The sequence below is a fragment of the Scyliorhinus torazame genome, chromosome 19, assembly GCF_047496885.1.
Source record: "Scyliorhinus torazame isolate Kashiwa2021f chromosome 19, sScyTor2.1, whole genome shotgun sequence".
NCBI classification, from domain to species: domain Eukaryota; kingdom Metazoa; phylum Chordata; class Chondrichthyes; order Carcharhiniformes; family Scyliorhinidae; genus Scyliorhinus; species Scyliorhinus torazame.
Genome location: NC_092725.1, coordinates 85,932,170 through 85,956,394, shown reverse-complemented (window position 1 = coordinate 85,956,394; position 24,225 = coordinate 85,932,170). Strand labels below are relative to the sequence as shown.

The 24,225-nt window shown below is 46.2% G+C and overlaps 1 protein-coding gene across 2 annotated transcripts in view; it reads right to left on the bottom strand.

Moving 5' to 3' along the window:
• itfg2 (integrin alpha FG-GAP repeat containing 2) overlaps positions 1-24,225 on the bottom strand; it is a 156,906-nt gene that overhangs the window by 59,014 nt on the left and 73,667 nt on the right. For both annotated transcript variants that reach the window (XM_072484676.1, XM_072484675.1), the window contains exons 7-8: positions 9,670-9,764; positions 5,442-5,495 (exon numbers count right to left, since the gene is read on the bottom strand). In XM_072484676.1, the coding sequence (XP_072340777.1) occupies positions 5,442-5,495; positions 9,670-9,764 (149 nt within the window). The remainder of the gene's footprint in view (positions 1-5,441; positions 5,496-9,669; positions 9,765-24,225) is intronic.

Genomic DNA, 24,225 nt, shown 5'->3' with positions numbered 1-24,225 from the left:
GGATCAAACCCGGGTCCTTGGCGCTGTGAGGAAGCAGTGCTAATCACAGCACCAGCGTGCCGCCCTAAAAGCTTGCCCCGCTTAATTCCTTTTTTGGTTCTACTTATGTTGATCTCTACTGAACCTAACATTTATCTTGAGCGTTCTTTTTCTTTTTAACCTCTACATCTTTTGTCATCCAGAGAGCTCCAGCTTTGGAAACCTTTCTTTTCTGTCCGTAGAAATGTTTCCTGTTTGTCCTGAACATTTCCATCTTGAAGGTCTCCCAATACAGTATTCATTTACCTGCCAATCTTTGATTCTAATCCATCTCGGCCAAATTATTTTTCAAACTACTGAAACGAGCCCTCCTCAAATCAAGTATTTTCACATTTAATTTTTCTTTCCATAACTACACTAAGCCTAAAGATTGCGATCACTTTTTCTCCCCAAATGCTTTTTTACACTTGGGTCACTGTGTGGAGTCTGCACATTCTCCGTGTCTGCGTGGGTTTCTCCCGGGTGCTGCGATTTCCTCCAACAAGTCCCAAAAGATGTGCTGTTAGATAATTTGGACATTCTGAATTCTCCCTCAGTGTACCCGAACAGGCGCAGGAATGTGGCGACTAGGAGCTTTTCACAGTAACTTCATTGCAGTGTTAATGTAAGCCTACTTGTGACAATAAAGATTATTAAATTAAACAAAAACATGTTCACTTGCTCCATTTCATTCCCCAAACTAGATCCGGCATAGCTTTTTGTCTCATTCGACTGAAAACATACCAATACAGAAAATTCTCTTGTACACATTTCAGGAATTCCTCCCCTTTTTGCCCTTTACATTGTTATTTCCCCAGTCATTAGTGGGGTAATTTCCTCCCACAAGTCCTGAAAGACGTACTTGTTAGGTGAATTGGACATTCTGAATTCTCCCTCAGTGTACCTGAACGGGCGCCGGACTGTGGCGACTATGGGATTTTCACAGTAGCTTCATTGCAGTGCTAATGTAAGCCTACTTGTGACACTAATAAAGATTTTAAAAAGATTAGCAGTGGGGTAAAGCATGGTTGAGTTCTCGCACCAACTCTCTTTGGTATATTGTTCTCCATGCTATCATAATGTGTGTTCAACAATTCAAATGAGTGGCAAGCTATTTAACTTGGTAAGAGTGTGCGCCAAGACTGTTTGCTGAGGACGCCATGTTGGTATCCCATATCGAAGCTCACTTGCAACAGCTTGTAGATTGGTTCTCCTGGGCCTGGTCCTCCTGGGCCTACAAGGAGTTTGGACTGACAATTAGCATCAATCTCACTCTGGAGGTCGTCAATACCTTGGATCAACAATTATCAGCAACCTCTTCCTTGATGCCGAACTCAGCACTAAGATTGTCAAGAGCGCAGCTGTCACGTCAAGTTGAGAAATCGAGTGTAGACCAACAACAAAACTAACCAAAAAGCACTTTCCTTTACATTAGTGAGGCATGGGCAGTAAGTAGACTCTCAGAATGAAGGCATCATAACTGTTGTCAGAATACCAGACATTGACCTAGATGATACTCTGCCTATGATCAACACACCAGCTTTTCATTGAGGGCCTGTTGTTGACTAGTGGATGTGTCAAGGAGCCTTGCAGCCACTGAAGTACCTTTGAAGTGTAGTCAATGTTGTAATGTAGGAAACATTGCAGCAAAAAGCTGCACAGCAAGCTCCCACAAACAGCCAAGTGATAATAACTCTATGATCTATTTTTCTGATGTTGATTGAGGGATAAATATTGACCAAGACTTCATAAAGATATCATAAAGGAAAATTTTCAGGCATCGTCATGATGCATCTTGTTGATTTCTCATTGGGTGATACTCGCGAATGTGAGGAACATGTTATTAATAAGATTAGAGTAGCATTTAAAATTGGAAGTCAAGCTTGTGTAGCCAGGGCAGCAGGGGTGACGCCGTGGTTAGCACTGCTGCCTCACGGCGTCAAGGTCCCAGGTTCGATCCCGGCTCTGGGTCACTGTCCGTGTGGAGTTTGCACATTCTCCCTGTGTCTACGTGGGTTTCACCCCCACAATCCAAAGATGTGCAGGTTAGGTGGATTGGCCACTGCCCTTCAATTGGAAAGCAATAATTGGGTACTCTAAATTTATAAGAAAAAAAATTCTTGCTAAACATGATATATTCCTCGATGGTGGAGGATATAAGTTCACAAAATATTTTGCCTGCTAACAACGCCGCATCCATGGCAGATGCTGAGAGGGACCTGGCTCTAGGACTAAGTCCACAAAGTGTGGAGCATGGTCTGAAATCACAAAAGCCGAATTCCCCGCCCCCTTCACCCAGAGGAGAAAAAAAACCTACTCACCAGAAAAAAGTCAATTTGTCAATAAACCTGATGAACATGGGGGGAAAAAATCCCTTCGGTGAAAAAATGCCATGGATCAGCCCCCACCACCTGCTCCATAAAAGCAAACAATACCTTAGCTACCCTTGATGGAGCCAGCGACCTTGGCCTTGATTCCCCAACTGTGGATCTGGAACACTCTTTCAGTACCATCCTCCCCACCAAAGATGAGTTGATGCAAGTCCAAGTCAGGAATGAAGGCCAACAACCTCCTAACAAACCCGATATAAACCCAGTTTCGCACATAGACATTGACCAGAACTACCAAAGTGCCCACCAAAACCTACTGACTATCACATATCTACCACTAGGATCCAAACTAGCATAATGAGCTGCAGCTAGCCCCACCACTTCACTCCCAATAGCTAGCAAACCCTTTGGCTAGCAGGCCCCCCACACAGGGGTAAAAAACAACTATTTCCCAGACCGAAGACACAAAGAAAAACAAAACTCCTTCAAACATCATATTCCAACTGGGAGCTATATATTCCCCACAACCACAGTACAGTGAATAACATTAAGCCCCCCACCAACACCCAACATATGAAACAATCATCCCACCCAAGAACAAAGAAATACAAATACAAGGAACCCCAACAACTCTCCACACCCACTTACCCACCTTCCAACAACCAAATACCTCGCAAAAAACCCAATCAATTCGAACCAAGCCCACATTGTTTTACAAATGCATTGGCATCCTCCGACGCATCAAAATAATTCTTTGTCTCAAAAGTCACTCAGAGCCATGTCGGGTACATAACCCCAAACCAAACTCCACTCTTACATAGGGCAGCTTTGGCTTTGTTAAACGCCACCTGCTTCCTTGCCAGTTCTGCTCCAACATCCTGGTAAACCCCTGATGGAGTGGTCTCCCATTTATAGTCCTGATGCTCCTTAGCCCATTTCAGGACCTGTTCCTTCTCATGGAAGCTGTGAAACCATACACTAACAGCCCATGGTGGTTCTTTAGATCAGGGCTTCTGCCGGAGAGTCCGATCCAGCTCGGAGGGATTGCAAGCCCACCCTCCCTCAACATCTTTCGGAACATCTTAGAAAAATATTCTGTGGGAGATACGACTTCCATTCCTTCCGGCAACCCCACGATTCTGACATTGTGCCTCCTAGAGCAGTTCTCCAGCTCATCAACCTTGGCTCTCACTGCTTTATTTTCCATGCACATCAGGGAGATTTCAACCAGTGTGTGTCGAAAGAGCCATTTCCATGCCCTTAATCGGCGCACCTTATGTCAGCACCTTATACCATTGATCAGATGGGATTTTATGCGAAACATATCCCCAGAAACTGGGCAAATAGGGCCAAAAATTAAGTACCTTGGTGGGAGCTACCTAGTGTGCGACTTTTCCCTATATGCCGCCATTGGAATTCCACGGCTGATACTATATTAAAGGAGAGAGAGCAATTGTGAAGTGTGCTTTTATCGTTTCAGAGGTCTTTTCCAACTTCGACCGAATGGTCGCATTGACTTATGAAGGTGCCGGACACAACCCTCCATTGCTTCTCAATTTCCAGCGGCAAGATGCCGGCAAACATCTCTGCTGTTATTGGAGTGGCCCGAGTCACACAAGTCCCTATATTATCACTTGGCTGGTTGAGGGGACGATAGGGAAGAGGCTTCCCCCCCAGGGTATGAGCAGCTGGACCAGGAGTGGTCAAGTGGAGCGGCAGGGCTCGAAGCAGGAGCAGCGGGGACCCAAGCCAGGTGCGAAACATGGCGGACGGCAGGGACCAGGGAGCGGAGGCTCACTGGCCAAGGGAGCAGCAGATGGAGTTTTTTTAAGAACTGCTCCGCCGAATTGAAGAGGGACACGTTGGACCGAATGGTCGAGGCGCAGGCGGTCCAGGAGAAGGCGCTCAGGGAGGTCAAGGTGAAGCTCTCCAGCCAGGCGGACACGGTGGCGGAGCTGGAGCACGAGGTGGAAGAGCTGAACGCCCGCCAGAGGAGGATGCAGGAGCAGCTTGAAGAGCTGGGGAACAGAGCCAGGAGGCAGAATTTGAGAATCGCTGGCCTCCCCGAGGGCTGCGAGGGGTCGGTTGTGGGTGCATACGTGAAAGGTATGCTCGAGGCGCTGATGGGGCCGGAGGCCTTCCCCCGACCCCTGGAATTGGATGGGGCACATAGAGCCCCCGCAAGGAAGCACAGGACGGGCGACCGACCGAGGGCCTTGGTGGTCCGCTTTCACCGGCTTGCTGACAGGGAACGTGTGCTGTGATGGGCCAAGGCGGAGAGGAGCAGCAGATGGGAGAACTGCGAGGTGCGCATTTACCAGGACTTGGGAACGGAGCTGTCCAAGAGGCGTGCAGGATTCATCAAGGTAAAGGCAGCCCTCTACAAAAAGGTGAGGTTTGGAATGCTTTATCCTGCGAACCTTTGGGTTACGTTTGAGGAACTCCAATACTACTTTGAGGCACCAGAACAGGTTTGGACTTTTATTAAAGAAAAGAAGCTGGACTTGAACTAACGGGCACTTAGTTTTCTCAGTGCTGTACAGTGGCGGCGGTCTGTTAACCTAATTTGCTCTGACTAGGTGTGGACTTTTATTAAAAGAAGAAGCTGGACTTGAACTAAAGGGGGGGGGGGGGGGGGGGTAGAGAGAGGGGCCCTGCAGAGGGGCCCTGCGCTTGGTACATTTTGGAGGGAGATCGGGGCCTCGGAGAGGGGAATGGGCTAGGGGCTGGTTAAGGGACTTGAAAGGGCACGGTGAGATACAATCAGGTTAATGGGTCCTTGGTGTGTGGGGAGAGGGCCCGGGCGCTTGGGTGGGAGACAGACAGGCGCCAAGGGCAGGGGTCAGCGTAGATAGCATAGGTCAGGGGGCCCCTGGGAGAGTAGGGGGCCAGGGCAAACAGAGCTGACAGGGGAAGTGCTTTATTAACATGTTTATTCTTTCTCACTGTTTGTTTTCACTGTGTTAAGGCTCTTTGCATAGGGCCTGTTTTCTCTCTGGAAATGTTACAAATTTGTTTTAAATTTAAAAAAATTTTTAAACCCAAAAAATCATTAACAGTAATGCCAAACTAGAAATAATTACAGGTCCTTACCATCCAACGTGCAAAGAGCAAATAAGCCCGACTTGAACGTGTCATCACAGGAGCCTGTAAACAGAATGGAAAATGTTTTCATTTACACTGAATACTCTTTTGTTTAATGTCTTGTTTAATGATATGGCTGCTGTCTGTAATTGAGAATGCTGCATCCCTCCACTTGGAAGATTAATGAGGTACATGTACCCAAATCCTTTCTTTGCCTTTACACAACAGCCAAGCTCAAAGGTATGACCATGGAACATAGAACAGTACAGCATAGAACAGGCCCTTCGGCCCTCGATGTTGTGCCGAGCATTGTCCGAAACCAAGATCAAGCTATCCCACTCCCTGTCATTCTGGTGTGCTCCACGTGCCTATCTAATAACCGCTTGAAAGTTCCTAAAGTGTCCGACTCCACTATCACAGCAGGTAGACCATTCCACACCCTAACCACTCTCTGAGTAAAGAACCTACCTCGGACATCCCACCTATATCTCCCACCCTGAATCTTATAGTTATGTCCCCTTGTAACAGCTACATCCACCCGAGGAAATAGTCTCTGAACGTCCACTCTATCTATCCCCCTCATTATCTTATAAACCTCTATTAAGTCGCCTCGCATCCTCCTCCGCTCCAAAGAGGAAAGCCTTCAATGTTTGGTCATTTGTAGCTATGCAAGGAACTTCAAAAAAATGTCTATTGAACGCAGATTAACATTAGAAACATCAGAAACAGAATGATATTTGAACAGGGTGCTCTTCCACTCAAGTATTAAACAGCACTTGCTCTCAAAAAAGTTAAATCTACTTGACTTCCAGTTTTTGGGAAGTTTGGGGTGAATGGAACTAATCTACACCAGGTAAAACCTGGTTTCCCCACATCTGGTTAGATTTGGATTATTCTAGTCAGCATGTGGCGCAATGGTTAGCATTGGGGCTGCGGCGCTGAGGAGCCGGGTTCGATCCTGGCTCTAGGTCACTGTCCGTGTGGAGTTTGCACATTCTCCCCGTGTCTGCATGGGTTTCACCCCACAACACAAAGATGTGCAGGTTAGGTGGATTGGCCACGCTAAATTGCCCCTTAATTGGAAAACAAAATAATTGGGCACTCTAAATTTATAAAAAAAGACTTGGATTACTCTTTCATCTTAAATAAATGACACAATTATATACCGTTATGGGATAACTGATGAATTATGTTTGACTATTAACATGGTCTCGGGGCATATCCCTTGGATGTTGCCACTACCAACCATTACATTTCCAGATTCTCACTTGTCACACATTATGTAGTTACATTGTATATGTTGTGTTGCCTTATTATGTATTTTCTTTTATTTCCTTTTCATGTATTTAATGATCTGTTGAGCTGTTCGCAGAAAAATACTTTTCACTGTACCTCGGTACACGTGACAATAAACAAATCCAATCCAATCCAATCCATTGGCAGGGAACCCATGTCGTTAGGGAGCACTTTTGTGTTGTCATTCCATCATATCTGTCTCCTAACCTGGATTAATCTAACATTCAATGCTTATAAATTAAGTTTAAACAGAGTAGTAAAACCTGAATAATGTGCTCTTTAACTGATTCAATGGGCAAATAGTACATATCCATTTAGAGAAGGAAGGTCCCATGTTCAGTTTAGGGGTCGAGAAAATGGCAACCGTGGCCAGTTTGGCAGCAAGATCACAGCAATTGGTGTCAATGTCACTGGGCTTAAGAAGGGAGGGAAACAGGCAATATTTTCTCACTGCTGCTATCCAGTGACTGTTCCTGGCAGCATGTGCACATGGATGTCAGGTGTCCCTTCACAACTGAACAACCTTACGACACTTTAGCCTCACAGGTGAACAGTGCCACTTTGGTGAGGTACTAGGGGGCTGATAGTGACCTTGGAACAGTAAGGCAGAATGAATCAGCACCTGCAGGAGAGAATTTAGAAAAATATCAGACAGACAATGAAACATCTTCTAACTTGAGGACTCCTGGGAATTTGGCCACACTATTCAATTAAGACGTCCACTTGTTTATTTTACCTTCCGCGGAGAGGTGTTTTTTCAGCACCTCCTCAAATTCATAAAACTGAGGTTAGCATATAGCTAGATCAAATTTCATAGTAAAGCATGCACTCCTATTAAATCAGCTATCTCGGTGATAAATAGTGCAAACTAATTGGTTAGGGAACACATTTAAAATCTCAATTAGATTTATCCGTTTAAGGACTTAACATATAAAAACTTATCTAATTGCATTCTGAAATGTTTTACCGGGGACAGTTATCATTATTTTCTTGTGCCTGCACCCCCTTCAGGACTTTCATCATACTTAGAAAGAAAGGTTTATTCCCATGAAACACTGTGTGGCATGTTCGCCGCAGTCTTTAACAAAATAAAAGTTCTGTACAAATCTCATGTTCATAGATTTCTTCTACTGTCTGCTAGAAATTCCTTCCATTAATTTGAATGAAAGGAAGGGCGGCACGGTGTCGCAGTAGTTAGCACTGCTGCCTCACGCCGCTGAGGACTCGAGTTCAATCCCAAGCCCCGAGTCACTGTCCCTATGGAGTTTGCACATTATTCCTGTGTCTGCGTGGGTCTCACCCCCACAACCCAGGCTAGGTGGATTGGCCACGCTAAACTGTCCCTTAATAAACAAAATTTTTTTTTATTTTTAAAAATTTTAATGAAAGGAAAATTAAGAAGGTTTTCTTCAGTGTGATCCTTCACAACATATTCTATTTCATTCACTCTATCCAGGCAATACTTAATGCCAAGAAAAAAATATAACTCTTACATCCACAATTCTCTGGCCTTAAAGGAACAGCCCAAGTTGGCAGCTAAATAGCAATGCAGTCACAAAAAGATCTGCTAATTCACGTAAATAGTTCCAAAGTGCATTCTGGTATTGTCATATTCGGTTGGCTGACTGCACATTTGTCTGTAGTTCATGTAAAATGTGACTGAATGAGAACAGCCAAATTGAGAAGCCAACCCCAAAATTCTATACTCCTGCCCCAACATGACTAAATTCCCTGAATTATCCAATCCTTCCTGCCAACTTTGTTCAATACTCTATGGGCACGATTCTCCGGCCTCATTATGCTCTTGCTCAAGGGAACAGAGGCCAAAAACGAGAACCATGCCAGGTACCAGAGAGTTTGCAATGCTAACCGGCCCGCTCCTGTAGGCGAAATCGGGATCTCGCCGTAGCATGGCAAGAAACCAATTATCACGACTTAAGCCTCATTTCCATACAATTAACGAGAGTCCCACCATATCCAACAGCCTCCCATCATTCAGCGGCCTCCCCAGCCGATTAGTGCTCCTTCTCAAAAACGTGAATCTGGCGAAAGGGAAGCTGAGGAGGTGAGTAGCCATCTTTTCTCACAGGCAAAGAGCCGGGGGGTGATGGGCTTCCCACCCTAGTGCTCGGCGGGGGTTGGGAGGGGGGGGGAGAACCCAGGGGCAACACCGCGCAGCACCACCATGTCAACCCCTGGATCATGTGTACCCCTTTCGGGCGCAACCCTTGTCCCTGCCTGTTTGTCACATCGACCACCCATAACCCCCACCGACGGCCAAGGCCTCTGGCTACGTGGCTGAAGGTTATTGCTAATTGGGAATTGGCAATCGTGGTTAAGTGAGCACAACCCAAGTGGATTTCCGTGGGTGGAAGTCATTGCCCAGCATCCCAATCACACATTGATGCCTGCTCACTGTGCTTGAATATTGCCGGAGGCAGCACCACACACGCAGCAGCCAACATCCGAACACCTAGGGTATGGGGCACAGCTCCAGGGACATGTCACAGCCGGAGGGTTGGTGAGTGCCACGGGAAAAGGGAGATGCCTGGAGACATGGACCAAGGATTGCGGAAGAAGATGACAGAGGCATCATACTAGTTGCGCACAAAGGTATTTATTGTGCTTTGACAATTCCCCCACCCTCCCGATGGTGCCATCTCCATCGTCCCGCACCCGCCCCTCTCCCCTAGCTGACTCTCCAACCCCGTCCCCCTCCCTCAGTGATCCTCGATGTGCTTTGCCCTTCTAGCTCTACCACTATGTCAAGGTACGTCCCCAGGCTGCACATCTAAGGTGGAGGCACCCAGCTACTTACCACCTCCCATGGCCTTCGATGCTCCTGGCAGGCGTCCCCTCAACAATTATGCAACTTGGGAGTCTCTTCACTTCAACCTTAGTTACATCGCTGATGATGGCATTTAAGGACTCATACACTTACCTCTGTTGATGCTGCCAATTAAATGAGTGGAAACATTTTTATTGTGAATCCGGCCTGAAGTCTGGTGAAGAATCACGTCCCGGATGTGAGCCTCACTGTGGAGAAGGAGAAAAAAAAATATGTGGGCACTGAAAACAGAATTAACAAGATAAAGAAGGTTATGGAAAGAGAACCATTGACTTTAAGAACATATTTTCACTCTCCATACATTTATACACTTAAAACAATATTTGCTAACTGAACATTTTAATCTTCCAATACTCAACAAAGTAGCTGAGCCATATTGCCAAGTACAGATTCAATCCACACGCTGTTCTGAATTAACTAAGCTTAAGCTAGAACAGTAGATGTGACCCTACTATTCAGTCAGGGAGGAGAAATCAATTAAAATCATATTTTTAATCACTGTTTAGATTTCCTTTTTATGTACACACATTGGTGAGGATTGGATTAGACATGGCTGCAAGAGGATCAGTTTATGCGGGCGTGGAAATAGCAGCTTTTTCGCAGGTGCTGGACCACTCGCATTATAATCCGTCATTTATCCTGATTGCCCAGCCCTAGTTTGCCTCATCCATGATCTAACATTTGATGTTATGTCCCTCGAAGACTTCTGGACTAGTATTGGTGAGAATATACCGGAAAACGTGAAGAAATCCGGCAATAAAAAGGTGTAGCCGGATTCAACGGGGGTGGAGCCGCCTTTTCCCCGTGGTGATTTGATCCTCAATCAGTCTCTTGACCCAGCACTCTGAGGTGTTCTCAAGGTGCTGAAAATGATGGCTGCCAACATTATCAGAGTTATTGACCAGAGACTCGGCATGCTGACACAAAACCCAAGTTCTCATGTGTTTGAATTGCAGAATATCAATAAAAAGCTTGATGAAACGGAGGAGAGAATCCTAAAAGTCAAAAATGTTGGTTCTTCAACTGAAGCTCGTATTCAATCCTTGCAAAAATCAGCTATGTGGCATGTTAGAAATCCTGGAAGATTTGGGGAATTGAGGTCAGAGAAAGAATATCCGAGTCATCTGTCTGCCTGAAGGAGTGAAGGGTAATGTTCCTATTAAGTTCTTTGAGAACTGGCTGCCATGTTTTCTTATGCTTGATATGAAGGCTGGGTGTTTCAAATTGTAAAGCTGCACTATATCCTGTCTTTGGGGCCAAGGGACAATCAATGTCTCAGGCCTAAAATTATTCACTTCCACAATTTTAAAGATCGCCACAGGGTCCTGGAGATGGCGAGGAGTGGTGGGGCCTGTCTCCATGAGGGAGTGAGGATTTCCTTCTTCCAGGACTATTCGCAGTGATGCAGCGGAAGCGTTCGAAGGTAACTCAAGGCAGCTGGAGTGAATTGTGCCATGCATTATCCTGCGACCTTGAAAGTGATATCAGACGACCCCGTTCAGTCTTTCGATAGAAGACTACTGCCTTGGCCTTCATTATGTCCATGACGGGCAGGGAATTGGACTGATATTCTGCAGCTCGGAATCCTCAAAAGCTCTAATCCGGACTTTTGCCGTTTCATGGTGTTGTTTGTCTGATTTTGTCATTTATCCTGCTTAATGGGAGACATTGAGCACTGTACTAAATGTCTTCTTCTGGTCCTTGAGTGTTTTGGAGACTCCAATTATCCTTATGGACAGTAGCCGTGTCACATGCTAATTACCTGTCCTATTTTCTTATTGTCCTTGTATTAAACATGGCAGAATCGAGTGATGCCATTGCTGAAGGGTGGCTGGTGGATACAGGTATTCATGGGTGCGCTTAAAATACGGGAGAGGCATTTGACGCCCTGTTGGCTCTCTTCTCCTTCTTGTTGAGGAGGTTATATCATGTATCAGGGGAAATTATACTCCTATTAGACAGGAGCATAAACTGTGAACAGATGTTCTCAGGGAAATGCACAACAGTAATGTGGGGGTTGTTTAGGGAGCACTTGCTGCAAGTGCTGGATAGTTTTGTCCCACTGAGACAAGGAAGGAATGGTAAGGTGAAGGAGCCTTGGATGACAAGAGAAGTGGAGCTTCTAGTCAAGAGGAAGAAAGAAACTTACTTAAGGTTGAGGAAGCAAGGATCTGGCACGCCTCTAGAGGGTTACAAGGTAGCCAGGAAGGAACTCAAAAATGGACTTGGGAGAGCTAGAAGGGGGCATGGCGGGAAGGATTAGGGAAAACCCCAAGGCGTTCAACACTTGTCAGAGAAATAAGAGGATGATTAGAGTGAGAGTAGGGCCGATCAAGGATAATGGGAACTTGTGCCTAGAGTCTGAGAAGGTAGGGGAGGTCCTAAATGAATATTTTGCTTCAGTATTCGCTGGTGCTCGTGGGAACAGTGTGAACCAGGTTAATAGGCTTGAACAGGTTGATATTAAGAAGGAGGATGTGCTGAAAATTTTGAAAAGCATCAGGATAGATAAGTCCCCTGGGCCGAACAGGATATACTCAAGGTTACTACGGGAAGTGAGGGAGGAGAATGCTGCGCCGTTGGCGATGATCTTTGCGTCTTCACTCTCCACTGGAGTAGCACCAGATGATTGGAGGGGGGCAAATGTTGTTCCCCTGTTCAAGAAAGGGAATAGGGAAATCCCTGGGAATTACAAATCAGTCAGTCTTACGTCTGTAATACTGGAAAGGATTCTGAGGGACAGGATTTATGATTATCTAGAAAAACATAGTTTGATTAAAGATAGTCAGCATGGCTTTGTGAGGGGCAGGTCATGCCTCACAAGCTTCATTGAATTCCTTGAGGATGTGACAAAACACATCGATGAAGGTCGGGCAGTGGATGTGGTGTATATGGACTTCAGTAAGGCATTTGATAAGGTTCCCCATGGTAGGCTCATTCAGAAAGTTAGGAGGCATGGGATACAGGGAGATGTGGCGATCTGGATACAGAATTGGCTGGCTGAAAGAAGACAGTGAGTGGTAGTGGATGGAAAGTATTCCGCCTGGAAGTCGGTGACCAGTGGTGTCCCGCAGGGATCTGTTCTGGGACCTCTGCTCTTTGTGGTTTTTATAAATGACTTGGATGAGGAAGTGGAATGGTGGGTTAGTAAGTTTGCCGATGACACGAAGATTGGTGAAGTTGTAAGTAGTGTCGAGGGCTGTTGCAGGTTACAACAGGACAATGACAGGATGTAGAGATGGGATGAGAAGTGGCAGATGGAGTTCAACCTAGATAAATGTGAAGTAATTCAGTTTGGAAGGTTGAATTTGAATGCTGAATGCAGGTTAAAGGCAGGATCCTTGGAAGTGTGGAGGAACTGAGGGATTTTGGGGTCCAGGTACATAGATCCCTCAAAGTTGCCACCCAGGTGGATAGGGCTATTAAGAAGGCCTTTGGTGTGTTGGCTTATATTAGCAGGGAGATTGAGTTTAAGAGCTGCGAGGTTTTGCTGCAGCTATATAAAATCCTGGTTAGACCACACTTGGAATACTGTGTCCAGTTCTGGTCGCCTCATTATAGGAAGGATGTGGATGTTTTGGAGACGGTGCAGAGGAGATTTACCAGGATGCTGCCCGGATTGGAGGGCATGTGTTATGAAGAAAGGTTGAGGGAGCTACGGCTTTTCTCACTGGAGCGAAGAAGGAAGAAAGGTGACTTGATAGAGGTGTACAAGGTGATGACAGGCATGGATAGAGTGGCGGAAATGGCTATCACGAGGGGACATAATTTTAAGGTGACTGGAGGAAGTTGTAAGGGAGATGTCAGAGGTAGGTTCTTTACACAGAGAGTGGCGGGTACGTGGAATGCACTGCCAGCAGAGGTGGTGGAGTCAGAGTCATTAGGGACATTTAAGCAACTCTTGGACAGGCACATGGACAGTAGTAAATTGAAGGGGTGTAGATTAGGTTGATCTTAGATTAGGATAAATGGTCGGCACAACATTGTGGGCCGAAGGGCCCGCACTGTGCTGTAGTGTTCTATGTTCTATGTTGGTAATGTCAGTATGGCTGAAGGGCTAGTTCTATGGGTCATTACTTTGATTGAGGAACATCCCTTTAGAACTATTGTGTTTTTGTTGTATTGCTACTATATGGGGTCTTTATATTGTTGACCAAATTCTGCATCAGTACAGTCAGGTCTTATATGCATGAAAAGAAAACATCAGGGACATTTTGGTGCCTCTGGCATGACTTGAGATGGGGGAGGGGTGTCATGGCACAAGGCTGAATGTGGTGTGAAAATCCAGTCCTACTTTTCTTCTGGTGGTCTATGCAATGGCAGTGACTAATATTAAACTTCACTCGTGAAATGTATGGGGAATTCATCATCCTATCAAACGGAAAAAGACTCTCTTTTCTTAAGAAGGAGAAAGTGGACATAGCCCTGTTACAGGAGTCATCTGGATGACAGGGAGCACTTAAAATTAAGTCACAAATGGGTGGGGCAGGTCTTTTTTTTGCCTCTTTTTCAACATGTAGTAAGGATGTTCAGCAAGAATGTGTTAAGGATAAGGGTTGCATGTATATGATAGTTATGGGGCTGGTACAGGGACAAGCTGTGTCAATAATGAATGTGTATGATCCACTGAATTACTCTCCAGAGTTTATCATTAAGGCTTTTCTGGATCTTGCAGAATTGGCTTCGGCCAACTTGTTTGTGGGTGATGACTTCAATTGTCATTTGAACCACTTGGATGGGCAGGATTCCAGCCCAGCCAATTAGAAGGGAGATCTAAACTGACTTCCGCTCTCTCTCCCATCCAGACCTCCCACTGGGTCTTATGAACCATGGGTTCAATACATGGAAGGATAGAGGCATTTGTAGGCTGGGAGACATGTTCAGAGATGCTACCTGGTCATCCTTTGAGCAGCTCTGCCAACAATTTGTCATTCCAAGCCACTCCCCTTTCAAACAATTTACAACTTGAGACTTTCTCCTTAATAAGACAACTTTACGTCTTGACTCCTCCATTTCCCCGATGGAAAATGTCCTGAGCTTAAACAGTTAGTCAGCAAGTTTTACGATACCCTGTATTCTAGATCCTGCGTTAGTACATTGGATACCGTCTTGGTAAAAAAAAACTTGGAAAATAACACTGATGAAGAAACATGATGTAGTATATGGGATTATGCCAGTAAAATTTCTGTTTGCAATAAAATGAAGGAAATTCAATTTAAGACACTGCACTGCTTACATATCACACCTAGTTTTAGACACAGGTTTAATCCCGCTATATTCCTGGTGTGCCTAAAATGCTTAGTAGTCGAGGGTGATTATATACATTGCATATGGGTCTGTGTTAAGATCCTTTTGGTCTGGTGTAGTCAAAGAACTGGAGAAGATCTTTGACAGACCCTTAGAATTTAATCCTACCTTCCTAATTCTGGGTATCCAACATCCTGATTTTGCAGCTCGTAAGAATATCCTCTGCTCTTTAATGACAAACATCCTTCAATTCAAAGCTGGCATAAATTGATTATGGTATGTATTCCTATGGAATTCCTGACATCTGTGATCCATCTGATGCATTCTGTAGAGTGTGGAACCCCTGTCTTAAATTTATAGACTCCACCTTATCTGGCTTACTCCTGTTGGGATTTCCATGAACTATACTGTATGGTATACTGTACTGTATGTTTGATTTCGCAATACATGGAAGTGTGCGCCCTAAACACTTATCTTTTCTTACTTATATGGCCTTATCTTTGTAGCCATGTAAAATGGCTGCGTTCCGATTAATCTGGCCAAAACCCAGTTTAAAACGGCTAACCCGAAAGACTGCTGGGAAAAGCAGCCAAGAAGACACAAGCAGGCAGCTGCAGACAGGTTTGCATATTCAGCTCTGGGAACGTAGCCCAGATCGATACTCAGCGCTATCAACAGCCCATCAACCCAGGTATCCGCAGTTGCATTCAGGACTGTTTACACCTAATCTACTCAGACATCCACAGTTAAATCGGCTATCCCCGGGAACAATTGCAACATATTAGCAATTGAATACCGGGCCAGACCTGTCGGCGCCTGCAGTGGCCGAAACAAAGACAGGTGAGCGACCACCCCCCGATCGAGGAATCGCCTCACCATTAGACACATCGACCCCAGAGATTGGGGACAGAATCCAATCACTTGGGACTCAGGGTCAAGGGCCGCCCTGGGAGGCGGGAAGCCCCTGGGCCCTATAAAAGTGAAGGTCCAAGTTCAGATCTCTCTCTCTCTCATCTTCGCCTGCTCGAGACCTTCGCAAGACCGGCCACCGGTAATAGTAAGTTTGAATCCAGCGATCGCTATCCGGTAGAGACACCTAGTCACCGACCTGTAGCAGCCTTTTGAATCCCGCGGGCCAGATTTGATTGGACAAGCCATTCGTTTCCCTGACCTGGTGGGCTCTTCCTAAGTTAAGTATTGGCCAGTAGTGATAGGTTTATTATATAGAAAGTAGTATTTGGGTATTAATATTGCTTGTTGTATATAATAAATGACCGTTGTTTTAATCCTTACTAAGCGGTGTGCTGTGTTATTAATCATAACCTGAACTTGAACCACGTGGCGGTATCATAAAGATACCTGCCGACTCATGAGCAAAGGTGACCTAAACAGAGCAAATAGACTAAGGTTAAAAAGAGCAACATCTTCCTTTACCTCTCAATTTGTAATTAACCTGTTATTTTTGATCCAATATAAAAACTGGAGGCACTAGTTCCTGAAGTATACTGTTCTAAACTTATCCCGTCTTGTTTGTTCCTATATCTTCAATAATTCTTGTTCTGTACTGTGCATGTTTTGCATTGTTTATTATTTGGGTACATGATAGACCTGAAAAGTGGGGAAGATATGGACATTTGGAGGAGATAAGAAAAAGGTAATTGAACGTCATGTTTACTTCATCATTCCCATCCCAAATACAGCCAACGGTGGCTCCTTTTTCTGCCATATTCACATCAGATTAACTAGCATACCCCACCAAAGACAAATAAGCAAAAGGAGTTGTTAAGGGAAAAAAAAGAGGTAGGAAAACAGCCAACACGAAGACAGCAGAGCCACATAAGAGAGACTTGTGCAATGTCATGGGAGATGGACTAATAATAAATCAACAACAGTATTTATATAGCATCATCAATGCCCCAAGGTATTTCATGAAATATAATCAGACAAAATTCAACACTGAGCCACAGAAGGTATTAAAAGAGGTCACCAAAGATTTGGATAAAGATATAGATTTTAAGGAGCATCTTATAGAACAAAGGGGATATGAAGAGAGAGAGAGAAAAAGAGGGAGGCAATAGTTTAGGGATGAATGCAGTTGAGGCAGCTAAAACCATGACTACCAATAATGGGGCAAAAGCAAGAGGGAGTGCAAAGGAAATCAGAAAAGTCCTTTGTAAAGGGAAGGTGAATAATATGAAGAAAGGAAAATAAGTATATGGTGACACAGTTAGGTGAAGTAGGATAGGAGGAGAAGACTCCTGTGGAACATAAACACCAGCTTAGACTAATTTGGCTTGTACATCTTTGGACACCAAGGGGAATTTAACCTGGCCAATCCACCCAACGTGCACATCTTGGACTGTGGGAGGAAACCGGAGCACCCAGAGGAAACCAACGCAGACACAGGGAGAACATGTAAACTCCACACAGATAGTCACCCAAGCCCGGAATTGAACCTGGCTCCCTGGTGTTGTGAGAAGCAGTGCTAACCACTTTGCTACCGTGCCGGTTCTTTGGCATTCTTTCTTCTTCTGTTGAATGTTTAGATATAGATACTAGTGCTGTTGATATTTTCTCCTGGGTTTTTGAGCATCTGCAGACTCAGTCTATCTGGACCTAATTTGTTTGGCACTCTCTTTGCGCCTCTTACCACACTCCAACATCAGTATCTCCCATCTCCTCAGCCCCTAACCTAGTTTCCGCTGGAATATTATTGCTGAAACAGAAGTCATATAAATCATTTCCAAAGTTGAATTAATATTTCTACAAAATACACAGAACTTAATAAATTCTAATATTTGTATGTTTGTTTTTTCCTTCATACAATATTTTCCTTTTGTTTCTGCTCTCCTACCTGCAAATTCTTCTATATAGGCAAGCAGGTGGAGACTATCCCTAAACATCCTATGTTACAGTAGTGACTACACTTCAAAAGTACCTCATATATTGTAAAGTGCTTTGGGATGTAAATGCGATATAAATGCAGGTCTTTATTTCTTTGTGATTGACTAAAAGTTGTGCATGAACAGTCCTCTTGGCGAACTGCCTTGTTTCCTCACAACAGATTCATCACCACAAAAGGTTAATATGCAGGAATCTCAAGTACAAGCCTGCTTCTTAATCCTACGTGCTGCACTTAATTTTTTTTTTTCAATTCATTCATTTATTCCCAAAAAAACGAATACTAAAACCATAAAACTCATTTCAGAACTACGTAACTGGAAATGGTCAAAGGTCAAAATCACAGGCTTTCTGCACACCTATATAAATAACCTAACATTTTCAGAAAGTCACTCTTTTATAAAGAAAAGAGCATGTGAACATTTACATGCATGTGGTTTTGCAGGTCAATTTTAATCTCTGAAGTTACTGCATTTCTCTCATTAAAGACTCGCTGACACAAAATTCTTAGTCCCAAATTTACACCAGTATATGCGAAACGGAATTATGAAATGCATCTTTTTTATTTCTGGTGGACAGCAGTATTCAATCTCAAAAGACCTCATGATATTGATAGTACTTCCACGGCATGCTGTGGCTATTGAAGGTTACTGCAATTGAACAACTGCTGTTGATTTCTTTGGCTGTGTGCAGAGGTATTGCAAATAGTGATATTTAAAGATCAACTCTCATTCCTGATGCCCAACCAGACTCTCATTGCTAATCTAAAATCAGAGGCATCTCAACAGACCAGATGCATGGAGAGCAGATAATAAAATAAGCAGCAGGAAGGGAGATCTGAGATTTAAATATTACAGCACAGAAGGTGCAGAATACATTCTTCATCAGCTGTCAATCCCCAGTATCTTCAATTCTGCTCACTTTCATTCCTGATCCAATTTCTGATTATTTTTTCCTTTTGTAAGCTCAAGACCTAAAAAAACTTGTTTCCTTAGCATCCATTAATTCCTCATGAAATCCCAAAGTAATTCACAGCCAATTAATTATTTTGACATGTATTAAGAGTGTTGTTTTTGTAAAGGTAAGCATGACAATAGCTTAAACACGAAGGTGCCCCAAACAGCTCACATATATCTGAAATCCATTGTTGCTAGGGGTAAAACTTACATTTAGAGGGCACAGATATTGAAAGCTAACATTTTAAGGCCTCAACTGCAAAATCCTTGAGGTGCGTAACTTCCTCGGAGGAGCAACGTCAGATTGTCACTCCGTGACCAATTGATTAAACTAAATTTGTTTTGTACTTGTCCCGTCCAGCCTTCCAATTCAGGCTAGGCAAGATCCAGGCCGCGCAGCTGTACTTAAGGCCCAGCGTTGAAGTCCAGCTCCGTCAAAGTATGTTTAAACAGTTAATGATTCAATAAAATAGTGTTGCACTATTATTGGTGACCTGTATGTGATCCAGAACACCCAACACATCATGATACCAGGAGTTGAGGGATATTAGCACTTCTTAGACCTACCTGCAAGTGATCTGCCTTCCGCCAGCATTCCGTCACCCTGCAACATGGACAACATCAGCCTGCCGCCGCCGCTCCGCATCGCCGGCAACTTCTGGGCCAACTGGAAGATATTCAAACAGCGCTTCCAGCTCTTCCTTGAGGCCACAGACAGGGAGGACGCCTCGGATACCAGAAAGATTGCTCTTCTCCTCTCCACGGCCAGGGACCATGCCATCCACATTTTCAACTCGCTCACCTTTGCGGATGATGAAGATAAAACGAAGTTCAAGACGGTCCTCCTCAAGTTTGACACTCACTGCAGCGTAGAGGTGAATGAAAGTTTCGAGCGCTACGTGTTCCAGCAGCGTTTGCAGGGTAAGGATGAACCTTTCCAATCCTTTATCACGCACCTCCGCATCCTTGCACAGTCTTGCAGCTACGGGCCCACCTCCGACTCCATGATACGCGACCAGATCGTTTTCGGTGTTCAGTCGGACCCCCTACATCAGCAGCTCCTCAAAGTAAAGCAACTCACCCTAGCGACCGCCATCGAGACCTGTGTCTTACATGAAAACGCCACAAATCGGTATTCCCATATACAAGTGGCTGAAACGGCGTGGCAAGGTCCACACGGGGCGGAACGGGTCCAAGTGATTGAGCACCTCCAGGGCCTCAGCCTGGATGAGGGCGGCCATTTCGCGTGCTTTTCGCAGACTCCCCCGCTTGTGCGCACCAAACGAGGGGACGGCGTTGTGGAGTAACGTAATGCGCAGGCGCGCACCACACACGACCGCACCGCGCAGGCGCGGTTGCGCAGCGAACGTGCTGACGTCACAACGTGCGGCAACTGTGGCTCCGCCCACTAAAGGCGGCAATGCCCTGCAAAATCTCGACAATGCCTACGATATGGCAGACTTGGCCACTATGCTGTCTTCTGCCGAGCAGCTCAGGCTGCCACTTCATATCGCTTCAGCCAGCCCCGCAGGAATGTTCGGGCAATTCAACCCACGGTCACCGAATCCGATGCGGACCTCCCACACAGCAGTGATACCAAGGACCTGAAGGCACCTTTTCGAGTCGGTGTCATAACGAAAAACAGGCTGTCCCCGAAGCAAAGACACCAGCCGCTGTCGGTATACAGCATCGATCCAGACGATGAGTGGTGTACCACCCTGACGGTCAACCGGTCCAATACGATTCCGCCTGTACACTGGTGCCTCCGCCAATCTCATGGCGTGGTCCGACTTCCTTCGTGTCAAACCAGCCATCCTTCCATCAGCCTGCCAGCTATTGGATTATAATGGCAACGTCATTCCTGCTAGCGGCTCGTACCAACTTGAAGTGACGCACAGGTCACGCAAAGCCATCCTTCCTTTCGAGATCGTGGGCTCCTCGAAAGACTCCCTGCTTGGCGCACAGGCATGCAAGCTGTTGAACCTCGTTCAGAGAGTGCACTCTCTCTCTCCTGATGACACGTCTGCCTTCCAGGACGCTGACTTCAGGGCACAACTCGACGCCATCATCGACCAGCACCGCGACGTCTTCGAAGGCATGGGCACCCTCCCATATACTTACAAGATCCTACTCAAAAAGAACGCCACGTCTGTGGTGCATGCACCTCGCAGGGTCCCAGCACCCCTTAAGGACCGCCTCAAGCAGCAGCTGCAGGACCTCCAGGACCAACCGACTGGGTCAGTTCCATGGTGTGTGTAAAAGAGCCTTCCGGGGAGCTGAGAATTTGCATTGATCCCAAGGATCTGAATCGCAATATCATGAGGGAGCATTATCCAATTCCCAAGCACGAAGAGATCACATGCAAGATGGCTCGCGCCAAGCTCTTCACCAAACTCGATGCCTCGAAAGGATTCTGGCAAATCCAGCTCGACAAATCCAGCAGGAAACTGTGTACATTTGACACACCCTTTGGCAGATATTGTTACAACAGGATGCCGTTTGGGATCATATCTGCTTCAGAAGTGTTCCACAGGATCATGGAACAAATGATGGAAGGCATTGAAGGTGTTCGCGTCTATGTCGACGACATAATCGTTTGGTCCACCACCCCGCAGGAGCATATCAGTCGCCTCCAGCGCGTGTTCAAACACATACGTGAGCAGGGCCTACGCCCCAACAGAGCCAAATGCTCGTTTGGTCAGACGGAACTTAAGTTCCTGGGGGACCACATCTCCCAGTTGGGTGTGCGGCCGGATGCGGACAAGATGGCTGCTACCACAGCCATGAAAACGCCAGAGGACAAGAAGGCGGTCCTCCGATTTCTGGGCATGGTCAACTTTTTAGGGAAGTTTATCCCTAACCTCGCCTCTCATACCACGGCGCTCAGGAACCTGTTCAGGAAGACGACAGACTTCCAATTGCTTCCTGCCCACGAGCCGAATGGAGAGAACTCAAAACCAAACTCACCATGGCCCCAGTCTTAGCTTTCTTTGATCCAGCAAAAGAGACCAAATTTTCGACCGATGCCAGCCAATCCGACATTGGTGCAGTGCTCCTGCAACGCGATGTGGCCTCATCATGGGCCCCCGTTGCATATGCGTCATGCGCCATGACCCCCACGAAACATCGCCATGCGCAGATAGAAAAGGAGTGCCTGGGCCTTCTGACCTGTGTCGTCAAGTTTCACGATTATGTGTACGGCCTTCCTCAATTCACCGTCGAGACCGACCATCGCCCGCTGGTCAATATAATACAGAAAGACTTGAACGACATGACGCCTCGCCTCCAGCGTATTCTTCTCAAGCTCCGGCGATACGACTTCCAGCTGGTATACACTCCAGGCAAAGACCTCATCATTGCCGACGCTCTCTCCAGGGCAGTCAACACTCCGTGTGACCCAGCGGGATTCGTCTTCCAGGTTGACACCCATGTGGCCTTCGTGGCCTCCAATCTACCTGCTACGGATGAACGCCTCGCCCAAATTTGCCGCAAGACGGCGGCTGACGCTTTGCTACAATGTGTCATGCGCCACCTAACAGACGGGTGGCTCAAGGGCCAATGCCCGCAGTTCTATAACGTCAGAGATTCTCCTGAAACTAGACCGCATTGTCATCCCGCATAGCATGCGCCAGCTCGTCTTGGAACAGCTACACGAGGGCCATCTTGGCGTGGAAAAGTGCCGCCGACGGGCCCGGCATCAATGACGACATCGCCAACACAGTGCTCAATTGCCCCACTTGTCAGCGCTTCCAGCCGGCCCAACTACGTGAGACCCGACAGCCCCATGAGTTGGTCACGTCCCCTTGGACCAAGGTGGGCATCGACCTGTTCCACATGCTGGGCAGGGACTATGTCCTGATTGTAGACTACTTTTCAAACTACCCGGAGGTGGTACATTTACACAACATCACATCGTCTGCAGTCATCCGTGCCTGTAAGGACACCTTTGCTCGACACGGCATCCCATTCACTGTGATGTCGGACAATGGCCCCTGCTTCGCAAGCCAGGAATGGTCTAACTTTGCCAGGAGGTACAACTTTGTGCATGTGACATCCAGTCCCCTGTACCCCCAATCCAACGGCAAAGCGGAGAAGGGCGTCCACATAGTCAAACGGCTCCTCTGCAAGGCTGCCGATGCTGGGTCCGATTTCTACCTCGCCTTGCTGGCCTATCGCTCGGCCCCACTGTCCACTGGCCTGTCGCCAGCCCAGCTGGTCATGAGTCGCACCCGGAGGACGACGGTGCCGTCCATTCATGTCCTAGACCTCGACCACGTTCCGGTCCTTCAACGAATGCAGCTGTCTCGTGCACAGCACAAGGCGGCTCATGACTCCCGTGCAGCTGATCTCCCTGCTCTGGCTCTGGCTCCAGATGACAACGTCCGCATCCATCTTCCGAATGGTGGCTGGTCTGCAACCGCTGTGTTCTTCGGCAGGTGGCCCCCCCACTCGTTCCTGGTTCATCTACCGAATGGCTCCATTCTGCGCCGCAATCGACGTGCCCTTCGTCTCGTTCCGCGCTCGCTACGTGATCCTCCACCATTGCCACGCCCTCCTGTTGACCCTGACCTGGACTATGCAGAGATTCCGGTCACTCTGCATCCTCCTCTCTCTGACGCAGTCCAGCCCGCTCCTCAGCCGGCGGCTCCCGACCCACCCTTGAGGCGGTCAATCAGAATTTGTCGCCCACCTCAGAGACTTAATTTGTGAACTTTGTGGACTTATGGACTTTCTGATTTTTTCTGTTCTTCCGTTTAATCATTCAAGTGGTTTGTATAGTGTTAATCGCGTTATTCTTGTGACACACTGTTTTTCTGCACCAGACACCTTCCCATGTAAATAGCTTAGTTCTCATGTGCACAGTCCTGTAAATATTTCGCACACACGTAGTCAGGAACATTCACCATACACTATTTATTGCCACGCAGGTACATTTTTTATAAAAGGGGGATGTCATAATATACACCAGTATATCATGGTGCAGACACACACTGATGGACACACAGTGGGACCAATTAACACACACAACACCGCAGCCAATCACCAGTGAGAGCACACGCACTATAAAGACAGGGGGCATCAGAGTTCCCGTTCATTCGAGTTGCAGCTAGCTAGGAGGACGAGCTCACAGCCTGTAACACAGACATTCACCATGTGCTGAGTGCATCGATTGGTTAGGACAAGGCAAAGGTCTTTAGTTAAAACTAGTATCGTATTCACCCACAGTCTGAGTATGTTTAAACAGTTAATGATTCAATGAAATAGTGTTGGTGACCTGTCTGTGATCCAGAACACCCAACACATCAATGGTCTCATTGAAACTGACAGGGAGATGGAAAACATCCATTGTTAGTGGCTAGGATTTGGTGGAGCCGGAGGGGTTGATACTTGGGGAGGGTGGGGCCTTTACAATAGTTATCCAGAAGTTTAATTCTAACTTTTATCTGAGTAACTATTGGTGTTAGCCTGTTGAAATCATCCAAAGTTTGCATTTTAAATTGCAGGGCAATTGCTATGCAAACCCTTACCTCAATTCTAAACTCCT